General features: G+C 36.8%; 1 protein-coding gene across 2 annotated transcripts in view; it reads left to right on the top strand.

The window, feature by feature from the left end:
* Positions 1-12,568, top strand: part of rxfp2a (relaxin family peptide receptor 2a) — a 46,557-nt gene that overhangs the window by 16,538 nt on the left and 17,451 nt on the right. Inside the window, exons 1-6 of one of the 2 annotated variants that reach the window (XM_055148841.1) lie at positions 2,122-2,153; positions 2,749-2,832; positions 3,531-3,636; positions 6,769-6,840; positions 8,514-8,585; positions 10,736-10,807. In XM_055148841.1, the coding sequence (XP_055004816.1) occupies positions 3,578-3,636; positions 6,769-6,840; positions 8,514-8,585; positions 10,736-10,807 (275 nt within the window). In that variant the 5' untranslated portion in view covers positions 2,122-2,153; positions 2,749-2,832; positions 3,531-3,577. Of the gene's footprint in view, positions 1-2,121; positions 2,154-2,748; positions 2,833-3,530; positions 3,637-6,768; positions 6,841-8,513; positions 8,586-10,735; positions 10,808-12,568 lie in introns of those variants that run through there. The other variant, XM_020922908.2, reaches the window with a different exon arrangement.

Genomic DNA, 12,568 nt, shown 5'->3' with positions numbered 1-12,568 from the left:
ATATTCATGGAAATAGGCAGATGGCGTTCCCTCCATTAAAAAGTGAAGCAATGCACTTTTAACTTCCATTGTTGTTCAGTAATTTTGATTTGTTCCATTTTTATTCCATCAGTTTAGATCCATTAAAGTTGTCAGTTATATATTTTTTAATTTCAATTATGTTTCCTTGCACAGCCTTTTGGATATTTGTTTGAACAAATCATTCCAAGTGTTTATTTGAATTTGTAGTTTCAGAGTACTATGCATTTTCTCTTGTTATTGGTTTGCATTGTGAGTAGATACCAAAAGATACCACTCACACTGTTAGATTACCCTGTTAAATATTTGGTATGCTTCAAAATGACTTCATAAACTTGATTTGCTCCCTCTTGTTTTGGCTGTCAGAAAGATACACTCTTTGTATTTATCAATCTGTTGAAAACGTGTTAATTCATTGTGAGATTTAGGATCAAATTTTGCTTCAGGCCAAAGACAGATAGATCGTAACACTGAGATAGTGTTTCATAAAAACTATTCCCATTGAGTATTGTTAGTTTACAGAATGAGCCGGATGCTGCGCACTCAGAATAGCCCTTGTTCTTCTAAATATTGGTCCCTGCTGAGTTGGATTTCCCAAGGTCAAAACAAAAAGGAAGGTTGAACAAACTTCAAAGGTTGAAGTTTATTTATTTTGACACATAAGACTAAACCAGAATGAGCAGCTTTTGTGAATGGGTAAACATTCAGATAAGTAATGACCAACTGGGAGGGGGTCTTGCCTGGGGAGTAAACCAGTACAGGACCACCACTACATGTAACACTTTTGCAGTATTTTAAGTTGCACTATGTAACTTTTCTTTTGCTGCTACCTGTTTGTTTCCATGGATAGGTGAGCCCATTCTCAACTAGAAAAGCACTCAGAGAGCGCAGACCTCCACCAAGGACTACCCCCATTTTTTATATAAATTGCGATAAAATCAGTCTTCTGGATCAGATCCGGATCAGCCTTTGGAATATGAAAGAGGATCCCATTGTCCATCCCTGAGTCAAATTTCATGGGGTTTGGTCAATAATTAACCGAGATATTGAGAAACAAAATTTTTGGCCCCATTTACCACAATGTTAACTAAAATTTCAAAGTGATCCAGAATCCAGGATTTCTTCCTTTTACGCCGGTAAAAATATAACCTCCTTGGCGGAGGTAATAAGAATGCATGTTTGCCATAAATAACTCCTGTAATTTAATAAATCCAAGATAGAGGTTTGAGGTTACCATATTATGAAATATTCTAGGTAATAATATTTCCACGGAGAAAAGCAACAAAGTGCTTAAGTGAATGGGTAAACGTACAACTGCAAGAATTTAGATTTTAACAAGTTTAGTTTAGTCCTTTTTTGCATCTCTTTAATTGTCACTTGATTATGTTTGTGGGTTCATGTGACTTGATTTTGGGACACTCATGATTTAATTGTTTTATGTGTCCCTTAGTTTAGTCACTTGTTTTGTTTTTTTTCTATAGACCTTTATGACCTGTTTTTTGGCACAAAACCTTTTTCTATGTTAATCCAGATATTTTGTTTCTTTGTTTAGATTATTTTGTGTAGATATTTTAGACCACTGTTGTTATTCTACCTTTTACAATCCTGTTTATTAAATTATTACTTTATTTATGCAATTTTTCATCTTGGTTTTTGCTACCTCCCTGACAATAGCCGAGCATAAGTCATAACAAAAACTACTCAGATGTGTGTGTCAGTCTGTCAGTCTGCCACTGGGTATGGAGTAAATAAATAATGATGTAAAGTGTCTTTGAGTGTCCAGACAGGCACTACATAAAACTGATGCATTATTATTATTATGATTATTATCAAATATACTCCATTGCCCCCATGTGTATCGCTGAATCATAAAAGAGTTGAATGAGCCCTTTAACCTCCACAATGCTCCGGGGACAGTTTACATAGGTTATCATCAAAACTGGGGTTTGTGTGGACTTGTCAGATTAATTGTAGCACAATAAAAGTACAGTAGAGGATATTTTATTTATTTATTTATCCAAACAGGTTTGTACACGTGTTAGTGGTTGGAGAAAACAGCACACCCACTGGAAACAAGCAAAAGTCCACACAGAAAAGCCCAAGAATCGAACCTTGGACAGGACCTTCTTGTTGATGTGAGGTGAAAGTTCTGCCGATACCCCACATAACTATAGAAGAGGTGGACAGCGTGGTGTGCACATGCATGTTTATAAAAATGTATTATTACAAAATATTTTACATAAGTCAAAGTGAAAAATAGCTCATACAACTCATCTGTGTCAAATACTACAAGAAAACACTGTTAGTTAATCTACATTAGCATTTGTGACTTTCTGTCAAAACTTAGTTCACAGCTTGAGATTCTGGTTTGTATTCATTGTGAGCACATTTGGTCGCTAATTGTCTGAGAACTGCAGTGACGTCTCACATCAAAGTTTGTTTATCGGCCTGAGAGCAGTAGGGTCTGAGAGGGGCTTTAGGGCCTGGAGGCTCCAGGAGAATCTGATATCAGGCAGGATTATAAAAGCTTAAAGGTCTCAGTGCCAGGAAGATGAGGAGAAAAGCATACAGTTAATTTCAATATAAAACATGTTTGTGGGTCACTCTCAAGTCGTTGTTATCAAAGTCTGAATATGATGAAATTGTTATACGCTCCTTGACTTTGCTTCAAGTATCAGTGCCAGTACTGTAAATGCCTCTATTAGTTACATCTAATCTCCTCTTTGACAGGGGACAACGCAGGCTGGGCAGACTTATTCGGACAAACTCTGCAGAGCATCAGTCCAGTGGAATATTACATCCTCACTGACTGCTGTGAGTGAAGCATTTTTCTATTGACAACACTGTAAACACAGGTAAAGCAAAATATAATGAAAAAGTAAAACCATGTAACAATCAAGTAAGTAAGTAAATTGTATTTGTCTAGTGCTTTTCACAGATAAAAATCACACAGCGCTTTCCATGTATTGATACTTTGCAGTGACATCACGCTGGGGGTGTTGTACATGTATTTCTATGGTGGAATGTTCAGGAGTTACCCTGGAGACATAATGCACAGTTTAGCAAACACTGCTGTCTGAAATCTTAAGAATAAATACAAAATGGATTTAAACAGCACATTTTCAGGAGCCTGTGATGAATACAAGCATTCATGATCCTGTTTAGGTGTTTGATTTTCTACAAAAGGGTGAGAGTGACTAACTGAAAAACTGTTAGCTGTGTGAGAGATCCGACCTAGCTCCAATTAAATCAGCTATGTCTGGTCAGATTGTGTTAAACAAAGATCAGATTAAGTCAGACAGAGTAATTCCTTCAGTAAGCATCACGCCCCCAGGGAATACTGACGACATCAACTGTGCAGTATGCACACTGTATGTTGACAAAGAAATACATTATAGTGATGTGTACTGGCCATACACATTTTGTATTTGTTTTTGTAGGAACTAACTTGCACTTTCACCCTGGTTTTGTTATGGAATTAATGTCCATAAATGTGAATGTGTGTCTCCCAGTGCTGCAGGAGTACCCAGAGAGCTGTGAGTGTGTTGTGACAGAAGTCATGTGTGTGAGGGTGGGGCTACAGGACGTCCCACGACTGTCCCCAAATGTCACCTGGCTGTAAGTATCTCTCTTCTCCAATCTGACCTTTATGCACGAAAAATTATGTTTTACTAATAATGATGTTTCACAGATGATTTGGGCTGACCTGTATGTTTGAATAAATGTAAAGCAATCAATATGTCCTACTGGTAGTTTTCTGTAGAATGTAATGATGCTGTACTCCCAGATGGGGGGGCAAGGGCCAGTTTTTCGATTGATTACATTGTACTTTGTCATCAAATATCTAAAAAAAAATGCACAAATGATGCACCAAAAATCACTGTATGACGAAACAAATCATCAATCATCAATTAGCAATAATCATTTTAGCTGCCCCCCCATCTGTATTAATTATATTGGCTTATACAATGTTGTTACGTCATCTGAAACCCAGCATCAAACAAAACACTTTTGTTCAGATTTATTTTGGAGAGCACTGTCTAGCACAGCTCTATGGAAAAATGTCACATTTAGTATTTGTTAATACTAATATAAGGTGCTGAAAGTACAATCCTTCTCTAAGGATCACTGCACTGTTATTGCTACTATAACACACATTAAATACACAACCCGTATTATTGTCCACTTTAGAAATGGGTGAAGAAATCTAGACAAACAATTAATTTACAGCAATTCATATATATTTGTAGCTCCACTGTGAGTCAAAATTCCCCCTCTCTCAAAATACATTAAAGTATTTCTTGTTAAAAGTGGTAAAAGAAGAAGCGTGAGAATTGTTTTATTACTCAGGCTCAAGTCTTAATCTGTCTGATCTCAACAGCAATGTGGTTTCCTTCTCATAAAATAGACTCTTACAAAACCATTCATTTGTTTCACTCTATAAATTTACTCAAAAACGCATGAAAATAAATTAGCTCCTGTTTGGATGTTGCTGCCCTGTTATAGATGGGTAAATGTGGGTTTGGGTGGGTACTTTTGTTTTACAATAAATAAGTCAGGCTCAAATGACAACCCATAGTTTAAAACTGAGAAAGCATGTTGGAATTCTGTGTTAGCATTGCTTCATAAAGGTCGAGTAACTGACTTTATGAGTAAACTTTTCTCTCCCCATGAAGTAAGCGCATTACTGTGTCACAATGCAAGACAGCTGTGTTCAGCCTGCATCTAATAATAAATTATTATATCTCAAAGACAAAATAAGTTAATGTTCCTACAGCTGAATCTGTGGTCTACCCCTGCTCCACCATCTGTTCTGAAGAGGTGCATGTGTCCAAAAATAATGTGAAATGTGCCAAATAGTTTGTTGGCGCTTGGAACAAGTTACTTAAGATAGATTTAAATGAGTACTTACTCTTTTGGCAGTTTGAAAATTGGCTAATGTCCTGTTAACAGGTGCAAGTTAACAGTTTAGCAGTACATTTAATAATGCAAGTTTGTGGACCAAAGATAAGCAAATAATTTAGTTCAACTTCTGACAACTCGTCTTTCCGCTCCTTTTCATTAATTTCTTGTATGTTTAATGTTATGACACTATTGATGTCTTTTTATACTTCATGAATTAAATAAATAAATAAAAGAAAATATCTACATCAGACTCGAATGTAAATAACAGTTTGTTGTGCTGCTGTCAAGTGCAAAAACATGAAGTGAATGTGAAAGGCTCAGAACAATAGCTTACAATGAAAAAGTAAGCAGCACTGTTTGAAAATTACATTGATTTAAGTTATTATTAATATTATAATGTTAAAGGGATATTGCTTTTTCCCACTCCAGCACTTTCCATTCACAGGTTGTTTCTTTGGGAACTTTTTTGCGTACTTTTGCATTTCAAGTTTAGACATTTTTTACAAGTGAATCCGTCTCCTTTTGTTTCTGCTGTGCTGATATCAACAGAAATGACAAGAAACTATAAACCAAACTTTTTTTTTCAAGGGACTTATATCAAAACACAGACAAAACAGAGGATAGACTGGTGGTCAGTAGAGTAAACAAATCAAATATGTGCATTAATAAGTTTAGAATGAGCTGCGAGGTTGTTATTCATGCCTAGATCATGGGTCTCCAAGCTGTAGCTCAGGAGCTATCAGTAGCTCCCCACCCTCTTCCAGTTAGCTCTCCCAGGGATTTCTGAATCATTTGTATTGTGCTGAATAACTAAAATTTTATCTCATTAAATGCCCATTACCATTGTAAACAAATAATTTCCTGTCTTTGTGCACTAATAAATGGATAATAGTTGTGTAAATGTCTTATAGGCATCACATCAGACTGTACCCCATCTAAGGCTCTGATATTTACTCAGTTTCCTGCAACCACTAAAATGAGTAGCTCTCTGACATTTCCATAAATGTAGCTCACCAGAGGAAAAAGGTTGGAGACCCCTGGCCTAGATACTCAATAGGACACACTAATTATTTGGCTTTCTCAAGGTAGATTATTAGAAGCTTGCTGTAAAAACTACTGCTTAAGGGAATAAGGGCCTGACACCTAGTGCCTCTGCTTAATTTCATTTCTCTCCAGTGACTAGGTCAGGAATGGACGGTTTGCATGAACCCTGGAAGTTGTAGACCGCACACTTTGGCTTAGATTGCTCTTCGCCAATCAGCAAAGAGCTGTGAAGCACCTGTCTGGGTTCCTTTTGTGGTGCAGCACAACAGTAAACAAAGTGGTTGAGATGGATGTAGACAAAGTCATGCAATCTGTGTTGGCAAATTCCCGAGATCGAGGATTTAAAGTCGGAACAAAGAGAATGTTTGATGAATTTTATCAAGGGGAAAGACGTTATTGCCCTTCTTCCTACAGGATTTGGTGCATTACATATATCACAACCAAACAGCAGTGATTGGTTAAATAAAAAAAGTACCCGCCTACTGTCGAGTGAATGAATCCTAATGCTGCGAGGTCAGGCGGTTTCCATTAAGTGAAACTGGCTGATGATTCAGGCTAATAAACTAAAACATCTGCTTTGAAAATAGGCACTTAGCAATAAATGCAGTCAAGGGGCAAAAAAGGGACCCCATAGTACTACACAATAAAGACATAAATAGTTCATCAGCTTTGACGAAATCTGTTCTCAGTGTATTCATTATGCCTCTAGTCTTTCCCATATAAAGGCTACATGTTTTTGTAGCTAAGAACCCTGACTATACAATGCTATGTTTTTTACTAACTTTGCCATCTTGATTTCAGGTCTCTCAGAAGTAATAAAATCAAGAAGTTGTCAGATTATGTCTTCTCTGAGTACTCTGCACTGGAGAGATTGTAAGTATCTAATCAAATCTCCATCAGAGTTCCCTGAAAACACCTGAAATGCCTTCTGATCTTGACCTTGCTTTGCCGAATAAGACCAAAATAGTTCACTACCCTCAAAACTAATTTATAAGTTATGTCTTATCATATATACCAGACAAATTTCAATACATTACATCAAAGCTAGAGCAAACAGGGAAACTCCAAAGCTCTATTCGTATGTTAGTTATAGTTAGTATAGTGCTCAATAACCGATATATGTTTCACAATGACACTAAACCCACTATTTTTTTAACAAGACATTAAAAACATGCTTTTATTGGAGTCAATATATATTTCTTGAAAGATCAACTAACTATCCTAATAGCTAATAAATCTTGTTTTTGTGAGGTTCTCTGGATAAATGAATGTTAATAGTTAATACAAATCAGTATTTTAACAGGGTGATTTTTATTGTTTTGTTAAAGAATTCCTTTTAAATTCCTTGCACATGTAAATTCCTTGTGCATAGAGTTGGCCTCGTGCCCCTTCGCTGAATTTGAATGTGTGATAAATTGGTGTATTGATCTGAGGTTGCTGCTGGTTTGTTTCAAGGTGAAAACACAAATGTAAAACAGTGAAGGAAGTTGGACTGCCGTCCTTTAGTCACTTAGTCGATTCATCTGTTGATTGTGTGTTAGTCGATTTATCATTTCAGTTAGATTTTCTGAGACAACAACAGAAAAGAGAAGTTAGTGAGTGAGAGTGTTATCTGAAGATTTGATATTATTTGGTATTTATAGGTAAAAAGAAAGAATAAACTCTGCACTCCTAAATTTAATCTGTCTTTGTTTGTATATTGTTTCCAAGTACTTTTCCTTCACGAATAGTTACATGAACTCCTGCAGGTGTTGTCTTGAGAGTGCAGTTTGTGTCAGATACATAGGCATACAAAAGGCAATGGGCTGATGAAAGTGGCAGAGGCAGAAAAAAAATAATAATAAAAAGTTTTAATAAGCAGATGGTTGAAGGAAAACATTTGAAGCTGTGCCCTGGTCTGAGTTGAACACTGTTGCGGAGTGGACTGGGGAGGCAGATTTAATGGGGAAAGGTTTAGACACAAAAACAAAATCATGCTTGGAGAAAAAAAATATTTTGCATTTTAAAATAAACTTGGGAGCGGAAAATTTGCCACTGGCAGGGTTTTGACACTATGGTTGAGTTCATTCTGGCTGTGAGGCTAAATGAAGCCAAAATATGATGATGTTTTCCCCATTCTTCCATTCATCCATTCATTCATTTTTTTCATACCTACCTACCTATACCTGGATTTTAATGCAAATAAAAGTTCAAATTTTATTATAAACTTCAAATCGTAAAATACTAGCTTGAGTCTGTTCTATCACCTCATTATTCACTATCTTCACTATCTGACTCTCCTTTCTTTAAGTGTCTACTCATATCTTTAACTTGACCTTTTAAAATGACTAACCTTACAAAAGGTTAACAGAAATTATTACTTGTTCATAATTGAGTAAGTTGCAGTAGAGTCACCACCAGCAATGGACAATTTAATTTTGTCATTGTCAAGAGACAATAGAGGAAAGCAATCCAGTTCTCCCCAGCCAATCCTTCTCACTGACCTCTACAACTCCGCTGCCAGAGCTTTTGAATGGAAAACAATACATGTGTTTTCTTGTTTCTAGGTTCCTGCAAAACAACAGTCTGCAACTCATCTCCAAAAATGCTTTCAGTGGCCTTTACAGTTTGAAAAGATTGTGAGTATTTGTCTTTTTCTATGGATAATATATGGTTAGAACAGTCTAGTAAAGCATTTATAGCTAATTTTTGTATGGTACACAGTAGTACAGCGGTTTACAATAGATGAGGCTTGCCTCCCCTGGGGTTTGCACACTGGAGCGGTGCAACACACTCGCAAAGAAAAAATAACGGTCCACATCTGTACACATCTGCAGCAGTACTGATTTCGGTAACTGAGCGTGCGTGTATTAGCTGTCAAATTATGTGGCCATTCTGACGACCTACTCTAGTTTGGAGCATCACCTTGTATATGCCACGTGGACCGCACCTCCTCCCATAAGCTGCACTGGTCGCGCCTCTAAACCCGAACTAAAACTGTGACTAAATCAGAATTAAAACAGGATTTAACCAGGACTAAACCAGGCAGCACCTATCGCGTCTCCTCCCATGTTTTTAATATCTATGTACGTACCACCACGCCTTCTATGCAGCCAGTCCATGAAAATATTGTCCTGAAAACAGCGCCACCGTGACTTAATAATTACCTTGTGTCGGAATGGCAGAATTTGAAAAAAAAAAGCTACATGCTGCCATTTCAACCAAGGAAAATAAACGTTTGATAAAAAATGGAAATGCCGCCACTCCGACAATTAGACGTCACTGTCGGAATGGCAGCATGTAACTCCCATAACATTGGAGAAACATCCTACTTCCTGCTATTTTGTGCTTAATATAAGGCCCATACACGCGCCGATTTCAGATATCAGGTGTTGTCAGCCTATTGATGTTCAGGCCTGCATGAAGTTGGAAATTATTTGCTGTAGCAAAAATTGTTTATGAATGCACTCTAAAAAAAAAAAAAAAAAAAAGAAAATACAATATAAAAAATATATTATCAGCTGTTATTGAAACTCATCATTGCCAGAAACACAAAAGATTTATTTACTTCAAAGGCCTGTGCGGGCGAGGGCAGGCGGATGGGATTTTGGGGACAGGTGGATTCACATTCACCCAATTTGAAAACCCCCGGTATAATAAGTTATGGTATAGAATATATATATATATAAAAATGTGTTTCTCACCTTCCACGGTGGTAGGTCTCTCTCACCCTCATTGAGCTCGGGTCCTCTACCAGAGGCCTGGGAGCTTGAGAGTTCTGCGCAGTATCTTTGCTGTTCCCAGTACTGCACTTTTCTGGACTGAGATGTCCGTTGTTTTTCCCGGTATCTGTTGTAGCCACTCTTTCCAGTTTGGGGGTTACAGCCCCGAGTGTCCGATCACCACAGGCACCACTGATGCCTTTACTTTCCAGGCTCTCTCCAGCTCTTCCTTGAGCCCCTGGTATTTCTCTAGCTTCTCGTGTTCCTATATATGTATATATATATATATATATATATATATATATATATATATATATATATATATATATATATATATATATATATATATATATATATATATATATATATAAAGGTTTTTGAAATACATTTTTGATTCTGAACTTCTTATCAGTATGCAGTGAAATGGGGTTTCTTTTTGCACTTCCTTGAGGTGTTGGATTAAAACGAGCTGTATGTTCTTCCTAGTGATGACTGGTGCGGAAATTCAAGTTTTTCCACTAGACTTATTCACTTAGGCTGTCAGAAGATTACTATGGTAGCCCAGAGGGAACAATCAATTTTGTGTTTTTTGTTTTTTAATAAGATCTACTTTGAGCCTGGTAAAACTTCTTGTATAGGCCTTTGCAATCATACTATTCAAAATTCTGTATTGCTATGGCTAATTTTACATCATTCTGAAAACAATGCATAGCAAAACAATATAAATTAAGATGAAAGTTGAACTAAAATGGCTAGACTTAACCAAAAATAAAAATATTTTTAACTTGATTTAGACAGTGTGCCATCATTTAGATCTGTGATTTCATCTGTTCTTTACTTTGACAGAGAAAGTAAATCAGTATTGCCTATAAATCTTATACTGTTGTTGTGCAGTAACTCTAAGTGAACGTATCAAACAAATAAGTATGACTGATGTACTGAGGTATAGCTGTTGTAAAGTCCTAGTGACATTTACAGCTTCAGCGGTAAATGATGACTACAGTTTTCCTCGGATTTGTCCTTGTGTGGTCTCTTGTATATTCATTATTCTTTGTGTTTTATGGCAGGTTTCTGAGTGAAAACTTGATCTCGTCCCTGAGTCCTGGTGTGTTCAAGGACCTGCATCAGTTAGAGTGGCTGTGAGTAGCACCGATGACACACATTTCGTACCACTGATACTGAAAAATACTGACAAGACACAGGTGTATACCACAGTGTCAGTCAATCTGGTCATTTCACTGACTAAAATGGATCTACTTTGGGAAAAAAAAAACATAGACTGTATATATAAATGGACATAGCTAACCCGATAGCTGATGCATTTCAAATAGGAAGAGTTCACGGAGCCTCCAGCAACTTTTCTAAACAACTCTGTGACCACTGACTAAAACAAGAATCCCATGAAGTTCAGAACATGTTTGTAGAGGTCAAACTACAGGTACAACAGAGCTGCACAGTCTGATCTAATATTTATCTATTGTCTTTGCGATGTGATAATTATATAATAAGAAATTGACAATTAAACAACTTCACTGTGAGGATAAGTACAGGCATTTTTTTGTGACAGAAAAAAATTGGTACTTGTTTTTAATATCTATGTACGTACCACAGACTGTATAAAGAAATTGACTAAGCGAGAGTGTCACCCAAAGCGTTCGGCTCCAGTCAAATGAAGTTTCATATTAGGAAAAAAAATAGATTTTCGGACAAAATAGCAAAATAGAAACCCCAGGACCATTTTAACATTTTAAGATCAAAATGAGGGGCCTGACTGCAGCAGTTAGAGAGAGAGGGGTAAAGTTTTTTTTCAACACTAAGTGAATTGGGGTCGATGGAGCCAGTCTCCTCTCACATGGAGCGCCTTTGACAGTTTTATTTGTGGTTCCTCGTCCTTCCTGAGCACAAAGCCCTTGTTGCACATTAAATCAGTTGTTTACGAGAAACACTGCAGAGAAAGATGCATTTATTTGTCCATGTAATAACTATTTGTACCACAAACTCAGCACTCAGAATAAAGTGGTCACACATGAAGTTTATGGATCTAGGGGGATTTGATGGAGCTAAAGTGGAGCACAAGTCTTCAGCAGAACTGGTTTTATGCAACTACAGGACAGTAGTTTTTAGAGGTTCATTTGAATGTTACTGTTCTTGGGAATAATTTTAAAACAGAATACAGCTCAACCAGATTTTTTGTTCAAGATAGCTGTGTTTCTACTGGCTGCAATTTTCCAAAAATTTATTTCACAAGTTCACAGAATACTTGTGATGGATGAGTTTAATACCCTACTGCAGAACATTTAAGGCAAAGTAATAGCATCTCCATGGAGACAAGCAGATTAAGTTAGATCGAGCATCCTCATCTTAAATATTATCAAGTTATCATCTTTAGTGACACCATACTATTTTAGTAAGAGTTGCATGAGTTGAGAATGCATGAGTTCACACTTTACTGTCATTGGTTACTTCGCCCTGTCAATCATTTAGAGCAGGACAGAGGCTAACCAATAGAGGGAGTGGGTGGGGAAAAAAGAAGCATTGAATCAAAATATCATCCGCAGAGGTACTGTAATGTGCAATATGCCATGATGTAAACTGTAATATTGTTAATTGACTCCTAACATCTTAATGGTAAATTTGATCGTGCAGATTTACATGAGACAAATACAAATATGAAATCCTCAAACATGGCAGTAAGTGTGCGCATTTAGAGGAAGACATGAGACATTTTTCAGGTTTGGAGAGCCTCTGGTCTGAGAATACTAGACACTCAAATATGTCTATATTCAAAAACTTAAGTGGTTTGTCTGAGCAAAATGGCTTCATGATGCTAGAAGTCAGGAGAGAATGACTGCACAGGTTTGAAGTGCAAGTAAATTTGTGCCAGAAAAAAAGACAAGACC

The sequence above is a fragment of the Boleophthalmus pectinirostris genome, unplaced genomic scaffold (genome assembly GCF_026225935.1).
Source record: "Boleophthalmus pectinirostris isolate CB_2022bp ecotype Guang Dong unplaced genomic scaffold, ASM2622593v1 HiC_scaffold_12, whole genome shotgun sequence".
Lineage (NCBI taxonomy): Eukaryota > Metazoa > Chordata > Actinopteri > Gobiiformes > Gobiidae > Boleophthalmus > Boleophthalmus pectinirostris.
This window is presented reverse-complemented; position numbering and strand designations above follow the sequence as displayed.